We start from the raw sequence: 19,591 nt of genomic DNA, 5'->3' as shown, positions 1-19,591 counted from the left end.
AGCAAAGGGGAGCGACCTTCCTGCTGCCCTTTGACCTTTTGGCATTGTAATGAATGAAGGATATTATTTATTTTTTACCTCAGGAGGCCTGTATGACAGAGATGCTTATATTCTATAATTTATTTAGCCTGCAAAGCACTATGCATTAAAATTGTACAGTAGCTAAAGTCATGCCATATATATAAAATATACTTCTATATTTCACTTTTGTTCTTCTTTATATATTATACAGGTTTTGTTTTTGCATTTCTCTGTAAACGCATCTATTGCCAAATCATGGGAGACGAGAGAACAAGCAATTTCCATGTTTATTCATGAACTGTTTTTTTCATCACAAGCCGTCACATTCTTCGGCATCTGTGGATCGTTCAAGTAATGCATTGTGTGATATGCGGTACAATGTGCAACGAATATCGTCCTAAATGCGCTTTAATGTTCACTAACATGGTTGCGAAACTAAGGCCTCGCCTCCTTTCACTAAGTCATGTGAATAGAAAGGAAAAACAAAAAAGACAGAGTTTGGCATTATAGATGTATGAGGGAAGATGAGGAAAGTTGTCAACATATTGCTTCATGTTAATACTGCGACAGTCGGCATGATTTCTTGTTCTATGGGGAAAAACACAGCCTGAAGGAGAGTTTGATTGGCATACGGACTGATGTAAATAAAGGATGTTTTGGAAGCTTCATTCTTTTTTTCTGCCTTATTCTGCACAACTAATTGACAACTAAAAATAATTTTAATCCTCTCTTAAAACGTTTCTCAGATACTAAGTTTTTTTTATTTCGTTTTTTTTTTTTTAGTTGCCCACTACGTTTTTGCAGATCTGCAGCATAAATCTTGTTTTTTTTTAATGGAATTTCTGATAAAAAAGAATGAAAGCAACCTTTAGTTGGGCTTTTTTATTCATTATTTTAATTCAATATTCCCTAAGCTTCATTTTAGATGTCTTAAGCTGCTTGCAGACAAGAGTGATCATCGGCTTTAATGAACAGCCATCAACCACAGATGCAGTTCGATAGAAAATCATATCAGACATTAAAAGAACACAAGGGAGCTTTACAAGTATATGATAATTCACCCTGACAGGACAAATATATAGTTCAGTCATGAAACTCTAGATGGCGCTTTCTGACGGGGTGTTAACATAACTGATGATATTCAGAGTTAAACGACTTGGCACAAGCTGATTGGTTCATGCTGCATATGCAGCCAATGAGCTTACTGCTTTGCATTTATATGGCTGGCTAGCATTCACTTGAGATTCCTGCAGCACGCTTTCAGAGTTCTCTGAAACCCTCCACCTTCCCCAGCTCCACCTGTATAGATCTGCTACGGGGTTATTTTGTATGCTATTTGTGCAGCAGCAGTATGTCTTAAATACTCATGGCACCGTATCGCCATATGCATTGGCAGTAGCATGTTCCTGTACTTGCTTGCAGCAGCAGTAATTCAGCAATAACCAACAGCAGCAGCAATTCAGCAGCAGCGTAGCAGATCTGTTCCGCCAAGACCAAATACATTAACATTGTCATATCCATCACCATGCTAAAATGTTCAGAGAGTTGTCATGATTGAAATACAGATAATAACCCATCTTATCAGTGATCCTGATGCTTAGTGTGGAAGATCTCATTGTAATAACAAAAGCGAACGGAAGGTGACCCTTATTGGTCATAAAACCTAATTTTCTATAATCTTCTGGTGCTGTTCAGTCAATTTTTAGAATTTTTACTTGCTTTTGGCACTTGCTATGTGAAAAAAAATAACCATGGACTGTCACATCTGTACTGTTGAGAAGTGACAGTGGAAATGAATGGGAAGCAAATTTCATTTAGTGGAAATGTTTGCTTCTGCAGCCAAACAATCTTACTGAATGCCCATTGTTTTATATCAACGTCACATTTGGAGTACAGGAAGTTTTGGTAAATACATATTTCACATAAAATTTAAAAATAGTCATAATAGTAGTCAAAATTGCCATAATAATAAACTTAAACGTGTATAAGTTTTTTATGGTTTCATTTTTTAAACCCTTTTTTTATTCACTTCCAAGTGTCTTCTTTAAAAAGAGACCAATTTTCTGTGCTCCAAAACATTCAAGATTTTCAACAGTTTAAGTTGGAAATTTCATTTTCAGGTCTATGCTCAAAAAGTGGTTAACGGGTAATAAATGGATCATGACTATTCCATAAATACAATTGAATAACATAAAACGTAAATAACAATTTTTATTGATCTAAAGTATAGTACATTAATTTCATTAAAATGTTTGACCGCCATGCGAACAGCACCTGAGGGTTAGGTAAAAATAAAATTTTATTCCTTTTGATTTTTGGTGAAACAACTCAAAACAAGATTTGTGGTTGGACTCGTTGATGTCATAGGCTTAACAAAGGGCTCAGAGTGTGAGTTCAAGATTGGACTGCTGACAAGTCGTCGCTCTATACTAACTTCCTCTATTTCCTCTTAAGCCCCATTCTATCCAACAGAATGACATTTTTTAAGATGTTATCTCATCTCAGAGAAGCGCACCTCCAAAAGCTGTTTGCTTTAGTGGCCCCAGAGTTATGAGAGGAGAGGAGGTGGAATGAGACGTGTAATCCCGTCTATCTGTATCCTGACACTCGGGAGGGTTAAAAAGATTTAGCAACAATAACACGTTCTGGAAAAATGTCCGGAAAAGTGTCATCTGTGCTGATCCAGACCAACTAGACTAACAAAAGACTTCTATTCTAGCTTACATAGATTTTCAGTATAAGCTCAGACACAAACTTTATTAATAATTAGATTTTTTACACATCACTTGTTGTTTTACCACCAAAATGACATCACTTCCTGAAGGATGTGGATATTATTATTAACAAAAAGGATATTATTAACAAAAGCCAATTCCTTGTATATCATATCAATACAAAAGAAAGTCATATTAAAGTCAATTAAAACAATATTCACAAGAAAACATTCTGATTAGTGAAACACCTGGAAAATTTCTGAATAAAATGCCAGTTTTTCATGTTTGCATATAAATGGCAGCATCTGTTCAAACCAGAGTACTGAAATGATTTAAATCATCCGTTGCGTTCACTTAACTGTGATAAGTGTGAAAACTTACTAATGTGATTTTCATTTTCAAAAAACTGTAAAGGTATTTGATTCAACATATTAAGGCATATGATGGGAATATTTACTGAAACGAAGAATTACAGAAGAACATTACAAATCAAGGACTTACTGCAATAACACAACCCAGATGGTAAAAGCAGAGCATAAAAACACAAAGCAGCTGCCGAAATAGGTTTATGAAATCAGAGCGAAAAGCATCGTCTCTCTGATGATTGAAGTTAATGATGAGAAACTGAAGCACAAATCTGAGGTGTGTGCTGTTTGGAGTGGTTTTATGAATCACAGCAGCTATTGCTGAAAAGGTGTTGCCTTTCACAACAGTTGATTATGTGATCAAAAACACACTTAAGCCATCTATAGTCATTTTTAAGGGTCATTAAGTCAAAGTTTAAAAACCAGTTTTGAAAAGCTACTACAGTACCTCACAATAGTTTGGGCAAATGTACTAATGTGCTTATAGATTTTCCAAACAACACACCTCAAATAAAACATTTCCTTCCTGTCTCATTTGTACCATTCTTGTTTCCATTAGACCTCACATTCTGAAGAAATACCATTCCTTTATGTAGAACAAGGCAGCTAAATCTTAAAATGCTAGTCTAACATGTCATATTCCAATCAGTGTTGTTATGGTTAACTAAAACTATAACTATTAAAAATCATTGTTGATAACTGAAAAATCGGAGCCAAAAATACAGCAGTATATTTCATTGTACACATGGGGTACTTTTTTATCCCTGTGTTCACCAAACCCATCTTGAGTGTTTGCTGCTAAAGACCTCATTTTTTAGTTTCATCTGACCATAGAAGCCAGTCCCATTTGAAGTTCCAGTCGTGTCTGACAACAGAATATACTGGAGTTTGTTTTTGGATGAGCTAGGAGAATTTTTCTTGAAACCCTCCCAAATAACATGTGGTGATGTAGGTGCTGTTTTACTTTTTTTTAAAGGTTTTCTGACCCCGAGACTCAACTATTTTCTGCAATTCTCCAGCTGTGGTCCTTAGAGAGTCTTTAGCCACTCAAACTCTCCTCCTCACCGTGCATTAGGACAATATAGACACACGTCCTCTTCCAGGCAGATTTGTAACATTTTCTGTTGACTGGAAATTCTTAATTATTGCCCTGATGGTGGAAATGGGATTTTTCACTGCTCTAGCTCTTTTCTTAAAGCCACTTCACTAATTTGTGAAGCTCAATTATCTTTTGCTGCACATCAGAAATATATTCTTTGGTTTTTCTCATTGTGATGGATGATTAAGGGAATTTGGGCTTTGTTTTCCCTCCTATTTATATTTCTGTGATACAGGAAGCCATGGCTGGATAATTTCATGTTCATAACCACCCTGGAGTGCTCAAAATTGTGAATATGAATGGGAATATACTTAAGAGATGTTTTACTCATAAGAATTTCTAGGGGTGCCAATAATTGTCCAACGTGTATTTGAGAAAAACATTTATTTCATAATGATATTTCCCCCCATTTTAAATTCTTATTATCCAATGAAAGGTTAGATTTTTGTGAATTTTTAAATAAAAGATCAAAAGGATTAACAATGCAGATTAATTTTCACAGCCTTCTTTGATCATATTTACCAAGGGTGCCGATATTTTTGGCCATGACTGTACATCTGAAAAAACGAGAGGCCTAAACTTAAAAAAAATCAATGTATATATAGTCCATAACTACAAAATTACTAAAATGTAATCTTTAAATAAAACTAAAATAACACATATTTGAATAATTTTATTTCTCCCAAGTGACCAGAACAACAAGAAACATATTAATTTAAGGATTTACTGAATACTCGATCAGATGCACTTAAATACTAATATATCACATATATGTTTATGAATCTAAGAATATGCAGCTACAAATCAAAAAATGCATTGACCCAAATCATTCAGACTTTGTAATAGCTGCCATTACTGCACATTTGAAAAGTGACAAATGTTCTTTAAGAAAAAGTTCTTTAAGTTTATCATTTAAATGTATCATTATTTTTCCTCTTGCAACCACTAATTTGGGGTCAAAATACCTAGATGTAGGACTTTCTTTTGAATAATATATACTATACTTTGGATTGAGTGTTAAAAGTGAAGGGGACAGCAAGTTTAACTCTGTCATTATTGCAAAAAATTCAGAATAGAATAAAGTGGAATGAATTCCACAAAAAACAAATCTGAAATGGGATGAGCAATCTGAAATGGACTGAAAAAGCACAGCAGAGTAATGTAGATTTTTTCCTCTGGCAAGCGGAGTAGAAGCAGAAGAGAAAAATATTCTTTTGTTTTTCAGTTGAATTCTAAAGCAGCTGGTTTGATACACAGCGGCACAAAAGCAGGTGGCAGACACAACCATCCAGAAACATCCCATTTGCGTATTGATTGTATTGTCGGAGAGGAGTTTGGGGCTGTGGCGGGACTGCAGCAGTCGCTCTCTGTATGATGGCACAGATCAGCCTAGACTCGACCCAGCTCAGCCTGGCACTCGCTCAGTTTTCTGCTCACCTCATTAGTCAGGGCGTGAGCCGTCCCGTGGGTCACCTTCATGATGTCATAGGCCTGAGCGGGAGCAAGAGAGATGCTTGAGTTAAACGATTGTCATGTGAGGGAAGAACATTCATTTAAAGGATTGAAACTGGAGCTGGGAGAGTCCAAAGCAGCCACTATGTTACCGTGGGATTTGGCAGCTGCACCAAGAGCGTCACGGGTGAAATATTAGTAAGAGAAATGTGGCATATTAACACTCTTCCATTATAATTAAAAGGTAAAAAAAATAAAAATAAAATAAAATGTAATTATTATAGTATATAAAAAAATTAAATATGATTATATTATATTATATTAATAAACTTTTGGTGCCTTTTATTATATTTCTGTAAATTTTAGTGTTTTAAATTTAATATTATTTTACATTTATTCGTTTATAATTTTTTATATAAGTTTATATATTTAAGTTTATCATTTGGCCCACATCTTCTAAATGTGGGTGAAATTTTAGTGGCAGAGAAGTTAACATTAAAAATAAAATGCTTATATTATGTTATGTTACGTTGCGTTACATTATAATATTTTTTATTTAAGTTTATATATTAAAGTTTAGAAGTTGGCCCACATCCTCTAAATGTGGCAGAAAAGTTAAAATTAAAGATTAAATGATATTATATCATTGCAATATGTTAAAATAATTATATATTATAAATAAAATATTGGCGCCTTTGTCATATTTATGTCACAGTCGTCTTTTTATAAAATCAATAAAGGCTGTGATTTAAGCGTTAAGATAATAAAACCTCTAAGCATCAAGATAATAAAGCATTTTGCAACATTTTTGTCCTTATTTTGCCATCTGCACAAAGTCTGCCTGACTCCGACTGCCTTTAAATCACTAAATCTAGTCTAACAGCAGCAGACGCACAGTGGAGTCAATGCGGAGACATCCATACCACCGTTTAGACAACAATCAGACTGCAGGGCAGAATGACCATCGAGGGTCTCATTACGCTCCTGATCTCTCTGCAGTGGGTTATAGGGCCAAAGAGCGTGTGCTAACAGACCTGTGTGAAGCTCCCCTGAGCCTCCTCCAGTCTGCCCTGGTAGTGCTGCAGCTTCCCCACCCGCAGCAGCTCCACCGCTCTGGATGGATGAGGATCACTGTAGTACAATCTGTGCAAGGAAACACAAGATTACAAAATAAATGGCAACAGTGTGAGCTTTCAAGTGGCCATCCTTTTTTCTGTTTTGTGGTTTAGTGTTTAAAAATCTGGGCTAATGACTGGATGTAGGTTCAAACCCTAGAAAGAGAGCTTCATGGCCTACCACCAAGAAAAATTGGCTGTTTATTACTACTTATGAAGCACATATTCTGCATGACCATATTCTACATCCCTAATCCTACTCAATATATTAACTTAACAACTACCTTACTAACTATTAATAAGCAGAAAATTAGGAGTTTATTGAGGCAAAGGTCATATTTAATGGTTTGTTAATAACGAGAATTGGATCTTAAAAAAAGTGTGACCGAAAAATAGTTTTTACGCCCAGTGTTTTTCAGTGTAGTGCAATTTCAGTCATGGAAGGTTGACTACACCAGAATATTATAATACAGAGATTTACAGTCTAATCATGCTAAGCATGTTATTTAAATACATTTGAAATAAACACCACCTACAATTAGTGTTATTAACTACAACTAAATAAGTTAAAGTACTAAAATTACAAACTAAAACTGAAATTACATAAAAGCTAAACAATTTTTTTATTAGAAACTAATAAAAAAGAAAAAACAATACTTTAACTAAACAATCAAATAATTACATTTTAAGCTAATTAAAATTAGTAATAAATACTATAATAATTTATAACTAATAGTAAATTAACACTGCCTTCAACAAATAACAATTACATGCCCAAAGGCAAGAAGACCAATAAATAAATAAATACTTTATTAAATTACTAACTGATAAGTAAAATAATACATATGAATACAAACTATTTTAACCAATGACTTCTGATATTACAAATCAGTTTGGATTGTTTTTCGATCTAGAATTTTACACGCAAGTAAAAATAAGCATAGAACCACTTCAATCTTAAGTAAAAAAAGATGATTGTTTAGTACTTTCTGAAGCCTTCACTGAAGAAAATAAATATTTTTTTATTAAAAACATAAATTTAAAAAAGTTCTGATTTGATCTGCTTCAAATATTGTCTTAATCAGACAGATGCCAACAATTATTATATTTGTTGTTACCAATATGGTCACCATATTATATACCATCATAGCACACTTAATACTAAACTTCAGGTCACACCAGGGAAACCGTAGTAAAGAAATGTACTTTAGATCAGCATCTGCAAGTAGAAATAATAAAACTTCCCCTGGAGAAATAAATACACCAGACGACTGCTGTACCAGACACAAAAACATGATCTGATCCCGTCTTCCATCTGTCTCTGAAGAAATCAACATTTCTTCTATTACTTTTTCATATATAGTGAGCACATCAGATTAATACAGGTGATCCTGGCAGGAAACATGCTAACATCAGCATATTCCAGGCGCAGGAGCGTGAGGGTGATGTTCCCTGTCAGAAGCCTTTATTCCACATTTCCCATTCATCCGCACTGAGCCGAGAGCAGCAGGCCAGGCTTACAGTGATCCGCTGCTGAGACGGGCAAACCAGAGACAGGCTGCCTGTCTGCCGCTCTAAAACCACGACATAAAGTCACAATGAGAAAGAGAACAACATATGAGGATTTTAAGCATTTTTAAAGTATTTCTTATACATTTCTTAAAGGGGTCATATGATGCGATTTCAATTTTTCCTTTCTCTTTGGATATGTCCCCACTGGATGCAACGAATGCCTCGTTTATAATGGGTTTTCATGTTTTTGAATCATCGCCCCGGCCTGACAGAGCATCATCACAATATGGTAGGGGCATAACATTTCCGTCACACGCTTGAGGTATTCGGCCAATCATAACGCACTGGTAGCTGGCCAATCACAGCACACCTCGCTTTTCAGACCGATGAGCTTTGTAAAAATTTACGCTTTTCAGAAAGGCAGGGCATAGAGGAGAAACAATAATGTACATTATGTGGAAAATAATGTGTTTTTTTAACCTTAAACCCATTTCATTACACCAAATACACAAAATAATGTTCTTTTTAGCAGCATCATATGACCCCTTTAACATCATTTGCAACTCGTTTTACTGCAGTAACACAAAGCACTTTCAGAATATGCAACCAAAAGCATATGGTTGTGCATTTTGTTTCTTTTGTGTTCCAACTCATAACTCAAAGAGCTCAGTAAAGCTGTGCAGATTTCGTCTTCATGGCCTTGACTGACTTTCACTTAAAGGTCAAACCCTTGGCAGTAAAAGCAATGATGAAGACGAGCACTTACAGTTCTTTAAAACTCTCAGGGGTTTTTTGTACAGAGAAGCTCAGTCACTGTGTGGACACACTTGTATTGTGAAATATTCGTCTGCTGGGACAGTCTTCATCACGCAGTGCAGATTTTTATTGTCGTGGGTTATGGGTCCAAGGTCATCCAATAGCAGAGATTGATGCTTTAAGCTCCTTAGGTTTCGTTTTAAAGACCCTTGTGATTTTGCTAGTTGTAAAAATGTCTAGAAATATCAGACTCTGTAAGCGTTACAACAAAAGACTGAGAATTCAAGCTTCACAAGGACAAGCGCTCGTGGTATGTGAAAGGACTTGATGGATGTGAAATTATATTCTGAGAGATATTTATACAACTGTCAGAACAGAACACAACACAAGCCCTGGAGGGTCTGCTGCAGAAAGTTCAAGCAGTACAGACTGTAATCCAAAAGTAATCAGAACATAAAACGAGTAATCTGAATTACATTATCTCTCTCTATCTCTCTCTGTGTGTGTGTATCATGTAATTCAGATGATTTATTTTAGGGAATATATTCAGACTATTTTGCATTCCTCTGAAAAAATTAAGAGAAATAAAATATAATCAATTTTTTTTTATTTTTTTATGAAATGCATTAAACATCACATTGCTTCAGGGTTTCCAAAACTAGAGTAAATTAAATAACTGCTGATGAAAAGCTAACAATTCATTAAATCATAAAAATGTCAAATTAAGATGAATGCATTTACATTTTTTACATATAAAATATTTGATATTTGTTTACCTGCATGTCAATGTAATCATTAAACAACATTAGAGAACATGCAAATCAGTTGTGAAATTATTGAAATATTAACTTATAATAATGATGATGATTCCACTGGCAAACACCATTAATTACAGACAAAACATGAGTACTTTAACATCCAATCCAATTTTTAATTTTCAGTATTCGTCTTGCAAAAATTACCATTTATTTATTGGACATAGGACTCAAATTAAATAAAATATATATATATTTTTATTTCATATTAGCCTAAATGATGCCAGACTCACACTTTAATCGCCAAAGCCATTAATACAAATTGAAATGATTGTAATTAAAATTCACCCTTAAGCAACTTTTTCTGCACATTATTGGACTTTAATAAATAGTATGATAGATAGGCCTGTTGATATATACCAAATGAGAAGAAAATTATTCGTGAGAACAAACACAGCGCAAATGCATTCACAACCTCACAACTCTTATACAGTGAAACCTGCCACAGTCAGAAGCCAAATATAAATATAACAATAGCTTTGAACAAATAAATCACCCTGAACAACACAGCCACTGCATGTTTCTGATGAAGTCCATCCTCCATCACTGGTCTGGCCTGAACCATCATCACTATTAGAACAGCACTTTCTGTTGCTGTAGCAACAACCAGAGGAGGGGCGGCACACCGCAGCGACCTGTTAACACTCCCATTAGTGTAAGCTCAGCCTTTCTATTCATCTCCACGCTGGATCATTACCAAGAACAAAGAGCCCTATCTCTGCTGGGACCACTTTGGAGGAATATTAAATTGTGATTTCTATCTCCTCACAAACAGCAACTTGTTCATGAGCTGTGAAGAAGCACCGCGCCCAGGAAAGACAATAGCCTTTATCATTAATCTGGCCGGCACATTAACAAAGCCCCACGCTGTAATCTGCAGTTTACATCTCCATCCATTAAAAGTGCTTTTGTCATGTGGTATCAATCTCTGAGCAGCAGTCAACGTGAAGGTTGTTTGTAGTGCTGATGTTACAGTTCACGCAAGAATGCATATAAAACGATCAGCTGATCAATGTCTAATCACTCACTGAGACTTTTTAACATTAATGGCGGCGTGTGTTGAATACACATGCATTTCTGAACTGGATCGAGAAGGCTGTTGATTCAGTAAGGTACAACTTGTTTACATTACTTACTTCATCATTCTTAATGCTTAAAGTAGTAATGAAAAACATCCGCAATATTAAATATACTATTGCTCATTGTTAGTTCATGTTCATTGATAATACATTAACTCATGTTCATTTCTACAACTTGAAATTAATACATTTCTGTTAAAGTACGGTTTGTTGTTAATTCAATGTTAACAGACAGGGCCTTATCATAAAGTGTTACCGATTTAATAAAAAAAATCTACTTTTTATTGACAGCAGTGTGATGAAATGGAGAGAAAACGGAAACATATTGCACTTAGATTTTTTTTTCTTGCGAAACCCCCAGTAAACTCACATTATCTAGAAATTAGAAATTTCATTATAAAAGCAAACATTTTTTTTCCCATCAAATTATTACAAGTCCAAATTATTATATTATATAATATATTATGCAATTACTTATTTTATTAAAAAAAGTACCATATACATAAAAAGAGGTTGGGCTCTTTGAAAAACAAATTTCTTAAAATGTATGACTTTATATTATACATAAACCTTTTGAAAATAAATTAAAATAAAGGTTATGCATATTATTTTTTTCACTCAATTATGTTATCATCAAGCGATATAAAACATAAAACATAATAAAAACTATATGAATTGGAATAAATTGAAATAAAAACAAAAAAAGCACTGAAAACGTCAAATGTAAAACATGGAAAAACCTCTTGTTCTCAAAAACAACAACAAATTTGGGGCAGAGTTATCTACCAATGGCAGACAGGGAGAAGGGTTCAGGAAACCTGTCTGAAAACAGCAATTTTCTTGCTGTTCCATTTGGTGTTGCAGAAATGACACATTTCACCTTAGAAACTTTAATGAAACTGCTCAATTAAGCTTTCTGAGTTATGAAAAATGAACCCTTAAGCACTAAAATCTTGTTTTGAAAGCATTTTGTATATTGCCGCTAAAAAATACCATATGTTTTGTCATGAACATGTTATGTATAGGAATCTTCTGTGTCTCTGCATCTCCCCTTTATGTGACCCCTCACCTCCAGAGCATGGGAACATGCTTGGTTACACCAGACTCACACTATCACCTATATGACATTACCACCCTGACCGCCCGCTCACCTTTATATCGCCTCTAACCGCCCTGGCCCTCACACATCCACCTTTGACTCCGTCTCTGAACCCTCAGACTAATAACAAAGCCCTCCATTACAATCCAATCCTGCTGAACCCCATCCCTTTCCCTCCCCGTGCTGTAATACTTGGTTTACCAGCACCCTGTCTGTTACGCAGACTCCCACGCTGCGGTCTCAGTGTCACTAATGCCTTCCTGGGCCTCCGGATCGTTCTGGCAGCTTCTCAGAACTGTGTGTGGTTCTGTTTTTTATCTGTTTTATGAAGCAATGCTGTAGGTGCCCCCAAAACAATCCCTCTCACACATTTCACACCCATTTCCCCTCTGAACCGTTGACAGCCGACATATTTTTTGACCCTGAAAAACCGAGGAGCCTTTTAATTAAATAACTGTGTTGTGTAGCAAGATCGGGTTCGCTTTGACCCCGGCCCACACTCATTTCTAAGTGAAGTGAAGTGAAGTGGAGAACACGCTCTAGCGATGAAGTTCTGGCACCGATTCAGCAGAAGTTTCAGTTTCCAATCTTTCTTCTGAGTCATGACAGTGAGATAAGGACAAAGGAAGGGCTTCAAGGAAGCTGTCAACTAAAGACCAACAATATCAGCACTGTAATAATTCAGATCATTTTAAAACATGAACAACATGCATACTACAGGTTATATGTAACATACAGCAGCCCCAAAAAGTATTTCGACACTTTTGGGCATTTAAAACAATAACTTTAGTTAGATTAGACCTCATTTAGAACATTATATCTATACTTTTACATTTTAAAATCCACCAAATGCTGTTTATTTATTTATTTGAAAAGTGTTTTTGTTACTCTTTAAAAAAAAAAAAAGATTTTACCTCAATTTGGACAGTATATCTATTTTTTACATTTTAAAATCCACCAAATGCTGTTTTTTATTTTTATTTGTTTTTTATTTTTATTTATGTACTTGAAAAGTGTTTTTGTTACTCTGCAAATAAATAAATAAATAAATAGCCTATGCAATTCACAGTCAAAAGCTAGCAGTTGTGTTTGCTGGAACTTTAAAAATAAAAATAAAATATTTATATAAATAAAAATATGGTACATCAGCAATATTGTAGGTTTTACAGATTTAACTTAACTTTATAGTAAAACAACAACAACAATAAAATGTATAGTTCATTAACTTATATAATACTAACATACTAACCTACTGAAGTTCTAAAATCTGTTTCATATATCTTTATAATATAATAACTACCAAAAACACAAGTGGTAAAGTGGAAACTTCTTCATAGCTTTTCTGAAGTAAATACTAATAAAAAAAAGAATAAATAAATACATAAATAAATAAGAAAGAAAGAAAGGTAGCCACAGAGAATTCTAGGAATGTCAATTTACAGTCTTTTTGCTGTACACACACACACACACACACACACACACACACACAGTATATATACTGTATGTATATATATATATATATATATATTGCATCAGTATATAGACATTTACTGTTTCAATTTATGATCATTTTGTTACAGTGTACCTTTCTTTCTTATAAACAACACTTGCTTTGTTATTCTCTTTTATAATGCACTGACATTCATACATTTTTAAGTGTGACTTAAGTGTCCAAATATGTTTTGTGGCCAACATGCATGAAATAAAGTGGCCTCTATTTGTCTTTCTGCTTGGCAATGAACAGAGCTAAAAATCTGTGGTAAAAGCAGCATACGAAGCAGAAGAGGTTCTTCATACATATTTAAATATAACAGCCCTGTTTCATACAGCATCTATGAATAGAAATACGCATCTCTGAAGTACTGATGTAGAATTTGGAGCTTTTCTTTACACCACCTGTTGGTGTTTTGGCAGTAGGTAAAATATACATATCAGTAGCAGCTCATTAAACATAATTAGGCTTTAATTGGCATGACTGAATATATTAAGCGGAAAAGATCGAGAAAAGTATGCACATCCAACCAGAGCTGGGTTCATGAACAAAGCAGCAATGAAGATAGGCAAAACATAAATATCTGCACACTGATAATTATGCTCCAAAATGTTTTACTCAACCAGCTTGCAATGTTTAAAGCTCATAGGTCTTCATCAGGCCAATCTGGCTTGATAATATAGGTGTGAATTTTCCTCATTGAGCATCTCAGCCCCATAGATGACTGGGTAGGTGAGCTATAGATAAGAACAGAGTGCTGAGAGACTCTTGCAGCTGAAACGCCCCGGGATCTGCTGCTTTGTGCTGAGAACACTGCTGGATCTGCATAAATCCACATCTGATAACAGTGCTGAAACTGTGCAAATGCTTCCTAAATGCACATTTTGTCTTGCCAACATAGTGGAAATGGATGTGCAATTACATTAAATGTGTGAAATTATTTTAGCGTCTCTGTATTTGCTGCAAGAGGCCACAGAATTGTTTGCCTTGCAGAGACAGTGTGTAGTGGCTTCAAGATGTAGTTTCTATTTACATAACGCTTTATACAATACAGATCGTTTCAAAGTATCTTCACATTAAAGGAATAGCTCACCCAAAACTCACTCAACCTCAGACCATCCAAGTCCATTCTTCATCTGAATCCTCTGCAGTGAATGGGTGCCGTCAGTGCAAATAACTGATAAAAACATCACAAAGTAATCCAAGTCACAAAGTAACTCCAGTCCATCAAATAATGTCTTGTGAATTTAAAAGCCTGTGTGTTGGTGTGAGTCCTTTATCCATAATATTGCTTTCACCAGCGAAAAAGTGGTCTCGTCTGAATCAGGAGAGAAATATGCAGAAATAAAGTTTACATGCAAAAGCAGTTAAAAACAGTTCTAAACAAACAGGTCAGTGGATTTTGGTGTGAGAGGACTACAGGGGATGCACTTTTTCACTGGAGGAAGCGTTTTTATGGATTATGAACTGGAATTTTTGGCCAGAAGCAATGGTTTAAAGTTAAAACGCCCTAATGATGGCTTCGTTTTTTTACAAACACGCAGCTTTTTGCTTCACAAGAGGGTAATTGATGGATTACTTGTGGATTACTGCTTCAGCTGTTTGGACTCTCATTCTGACGGCACCCATTCACTGCAGAGGATCCATTGGTGAGCAAGTGATGTAATGCTAAATTCCTCCAAATCTGTTCCAATTAAAACATTTTCTCAAAATCTGTTCTGATGAAGAAACAAACTCATCTACATCTGAGATGGCCTGAGGGTGAGTAAATTTCATTCTTGGCTGAACTATTCCTTTAATAAACAGGAAAATAACATTGTTAATGTGGTAAAAATCAAACCATCAATTACGAATCAAAATCAATTTCAGCTATGATGCTGCTCTACAAAAGACAATAGTGTCATTATTAAGCTCAATTTAGTTCAGTGTTGGTTCAATTATGTTCAAATAACTGTGTCAATGTTGCAAAGTTCATCAACTATGAAACAAGTTCAATTTAGCTACAAGTCTGCGATATTGATTCAATTCAGTCCAATAACGGTGTCAGTTTTGCAAAGTTAGTGTCATTATCCAGCTCAATTCAGTTCTCATCCAATGCTATCAGTGCAGTTAAATCAATAATGTTACTCAATATTAATTGTCTTTTAAAGATGTATATGGGTGCAATTATAAAGGTTTGAATGTCATTGCATTAGATATCAGGGAGTTTCAGGTGATCCATTGTTCTGAGCAACATGCTGACGGAGGTAGGTCATTATTTCTTCAGTTCTGTTTGGTGTCGCTTGTGGCGTAAAAATTACATCACCGTTCAATGACAATTTGGAGACAGAAATAGACTGAACTCTTTGAAAGCAGTATTCTGTTGTTGTACATCAGTGTAGGTGCCTCAAGCAAAGACTGCAGACTATGTAGACTGATGAACTATAACTGAACCTCCTGTGAATAGATCAGATGACATTTGGCCATGAGATAAAAGTGATGCCTTAAAAACCCCAGAAGTGACTAAGCTTGACTTGGTCAGTAGTCAATTAAATTTTCATATAATGCAGAAGAAACTAACCTACAGCAGTTATAAAAATGCTGCCTTTGTGGGCACAATAACATAAACAAATCTGACTGTTTTGAATAAATATTCATGCACTCTGCAATCTAATGAGAAATGACAGAAAAGATCAGGTCAGGTTCTTCCACCAGTCCTGGAGATTTCAACTAAATAATAACAAAACAAAGTGATCTAGTGAAGTCTGGACACGTGCTTCTCTTGTTTTGTCTGATCTGAAACAGAAAACTTTGCATGTCAATGATAAACTTGCTGTGAGTCAGGTCTAAAGAATGTGCTGTTTACAACTTAACTAGATGCACAATGTCTATTGCTAGTTAGAGGCAAAGCAATACTTCAGGCGATGAGACAAAGTACATAAACATTCGAGTGAAATCACTCTTGAACCTCCAACAAGCATCCCATGCAGAGATCCGAAACTAAGCCGAGCGGTCAGAGTTTTGCTGGAATGAAGGGAAACTCCACAGATCCGGATGCCCTTGGCGGTTCATCACGTGGAGCCGGACTCTCAGGAATGTTCCTTCTTCCACTTCATTGGATTAACTGCTTAATGTTCTAATTTGCATATTAATGACACGGCAGCTTGTCTCACTTTAATAGAGGATTTGAACTGGTCTGGAATGTAAGGAAGAATGCTTAAGCAAGTGACCTTTAACTAGACTGTAACCTCAAAAACAAACATTCTTCACTTTTGCATTGTTGTTTTTTTTACTTATTATACCTATATAAATTATTGAAATATTATTATTATATGAATAAAATTATTATTATTATATTAATTCTTATTACTGAATTCAAATATAAATGTAAATAGATATGTCTTCTTTGTATGTATTTATACTTATATACTTATATTATTTCTACACATACATATTATATTTTAATTAAATAATATTTTTATTCATATAAAAATCAATTAAATTTTTTTTTAAATCAAGTTTAAAAAAGTAAAGGAAAGGAATATTTGTTTTTGAGGTTACAGTATATAGTATATGTAGTATATATATTTATTTATTTATGAATAAAATTGATTTTTTTTATTATGTGAATAAAAATATTAGTATATATATAAATGGGTAAAATATATGGGTCAAAGACTAGATGTCCCATTTTGGTGTCCGCATTAAATTAAATTGACAAAACATGATTTTATATATTTATATAAAGCATATTAAATGCAAGTACAATGTCTACTTTAATGTTTTAAATAACGTTTGTGAAAATAAAATGTTAAAATATAGGTGAAACAATGTTCCATCATCATTCATCATAACAGATATATTTATGTAAAAATTAAACAACATGCTTATTCTGACCTGCTTATTAAAATATATAAAAGCAAAAGTGTGATCATACAAAAAAAAATTCAGTTATTAAAAATGTCTTGCTGACAAATGGGCAAAACCTAGTGGTTTTATGGACAGTGGCAAAGATTGGTAAATACTTATATTTACAATTAATTCGTTTTTGGGGGCTCCATTGTGATCCTTAAATATAGTCCTTTAATTTTACAAATGATTCTTATTCTTTTGTTATATGAAGTATTGTTACACTAAATTACATTTTAGTGGGTGTCTTCTGTAAATCATAGTAGAAATGTATGATAGTCATTGTTTTTTGCTCAGAAAAAAAAATTGAACAGGACACATTCTAATGTATGGGAAACAAAGTGTAAAACTAGTATTGCTTTGATGCTTAAAAACTCATTTTCTTCTTTGATCCATATATAGTGAATTTTAGAAACGACACCTGCCAAAACACCACCAAAATGACATGAACGAAGCCACATATCCATTCTACATGACTGAATGACAGGAATTCAAAACATTCATATTGTAATGTATTGTTAATGAGCGAACCACAGTTGAGCTATTGATAGAGCAGTCACCTGGATGTGAAAATGCAAATAGTTTCTGCTTCCAGGCTGAACAGCAGGCACCAGAAACCTGTGATGGGTTTAAACTGATGGCTGCAGTGTAAGTGGGTCATATAGTGTGACTTTAACTTGACAAAACACAAGCGAGAGGAGCAAAATCTATAGAGTATTACAAGAAACACTTCTCTATAGGTTTGCTTAATTAACATCACCTTCAGAAAGTGCTAGAAAAGGATTGATATTTTATAACAAGAATAAACAAAATTTTGTTGGGCCATTCTTGGTGATGAAAGGTTGAGAAAATTCACTGGCTATAAAAGTTTCTTAGCAGCAGTGAAATTGTAATTTGTGTTATTCAATAAATAAATAAATAAAAATAAAATTAGAAATATAAATTGTTATTTTTATAACAATAATAATATATGTAAACACACACACACACAGTATATTGTATATGACTGTATATGAAGAGTTCATTTGCAAAAACCGATAAACGGCACTTAAAAAAAAATGAGCTGATTGCCGTGCATTATTCTCTACATATAGCGCGATCTGATCCCTAAACACGTTTGGTCAAAAAAGCCGGTTTTGTCCACTTTTAAGGCATCGTGAGTTCACGTTTTACTGCAGAAGCCGACAAGCACCCTTGTTGTTTTTGAACTGAAGCCGATAAATCCATTTTAGTGAATCAACACGGTGTATTCAGGTCAGGTGACAAGGCTATCACTTTGAAAAGACGTGCTAGCTGAGAGGAGTTTTGTCAAAGCTGACTAAAAGTGATCGAGGATGGATAATTTCGATGAACTTGATGAACCTGTGATATCTTCTTCAGGGCGAAAAGCAAAATAAAAGCGGAAACGTTTTCGCGGAACCTTGTAAAAGCAGTGCATTACAATGGTCAGTGAAAAGCTCCGTGTATTGCGTGTAATCACATCCATACAGTTTATGATCACAACATCAACAACGTTTGTCAGGCATCTACATTGTCATCTGAGGAGATTACAAAGATTAAACCAGTGTTTTTTTAAACTCTAAAACATGAAATGTGGAGCTATCTGCTTTTGCCAAAAAATGATTGTTGGAGTTATTTGCTTTTGCTATAAAAAAAAACTTTTAATATGTTAAAAATACATACTTTCAATGAATTTTAATTTTGTAAATTATTTAATTATATAAATTGTTACTTTTAGTATTTGTTTAAGTTATTATTACTTAATCAAAACAACCCACTTGCAGTTTGATTGATAATACTTGGAATGCGCAATAAAAAAAACTTTATCGGTAAGAGTTATCGGTTTTTGCAAATGAACTCTTATCTACACGACAGGCTCCCTGGTTGTTTTTGAACAGAAGCCGATAAGTCCATTTTAGTGAATCAGCAAGCTGTATTCAGGTCAGGTGACAAGGCTACTTTCACTTTGAAAAGATGTGCTAGCTGAGAGGAGTTGCGTCAAAGCTGACTAAAAGTGATCGAGGATGGATAATTTCGATGAACTTGATGAACCTGTGATATCTTCTTCAGGGCGAAAAGCAAAATAAAAGCGGAAACGTTTTCGCGGAACCTTGTAAAAGCAGTGCATTACAATGGTCAGTGAAAAGCTCCGTGTATTGCGTGTAATCACATCCATACAGTTTA

General features: G+C 34.5%; 1 protein-coding gene across 2 annotated transcripts in view; it reads right to left on the bottom strand.

Annotated features, from left to right (window-relative positions):
• Positions 1-4,883: 4,883 nt before the first annotated feature.
• smyd3 (SET and MYND domain containing 3) overlaps positions 4,884-19,591 on the bottom strand; it is a 186,867-nt gene continuing 172,159 nt past the window's right edge. For both annotated transcript variants that reach the window (XM_016492449.1, XM_016492450.1), the window contains exons 11-12: positions 6,686-6,794; positions 4,884-5,690 (exon numbers count right to left, since the gene is read on the bottom strand). In XM_016492449.1, the coding sequence (XP_016347935.1) occupies positions 5,589-5,690; positions 6,686-6,794 (211 nt within the window). In that variant the 3' untranslated portion in view covers positions 4,884-5,588. The remainder of the gene's footprint in view (positions 5,691-6,685; positions 6,795-19,591) is intronic.

Source organism: Sinocyclocheilus anshuiensis, unplaced genomic scaffold (assembly GCF_001515605.1).
Source record: "Sinocyclocheilus anshuiensis isolate Anshui unplaced genomic scaffold, SAMN03320099.WGS_v1.1 scaffold222, whole genome shotgun sequence".
Lineage (NCBI taxonomy): Eukaryota > Metazoa > Chordata > Actinopteri > Cypriniformes > Cyprinidae > Sinocyclocheilus > Sinocyclocheilus anshuiensis.
Note: the sequence above shows the minus strand (reverse complement) of the source record. Positions and strands in the feature narration are given on the sequence as shown.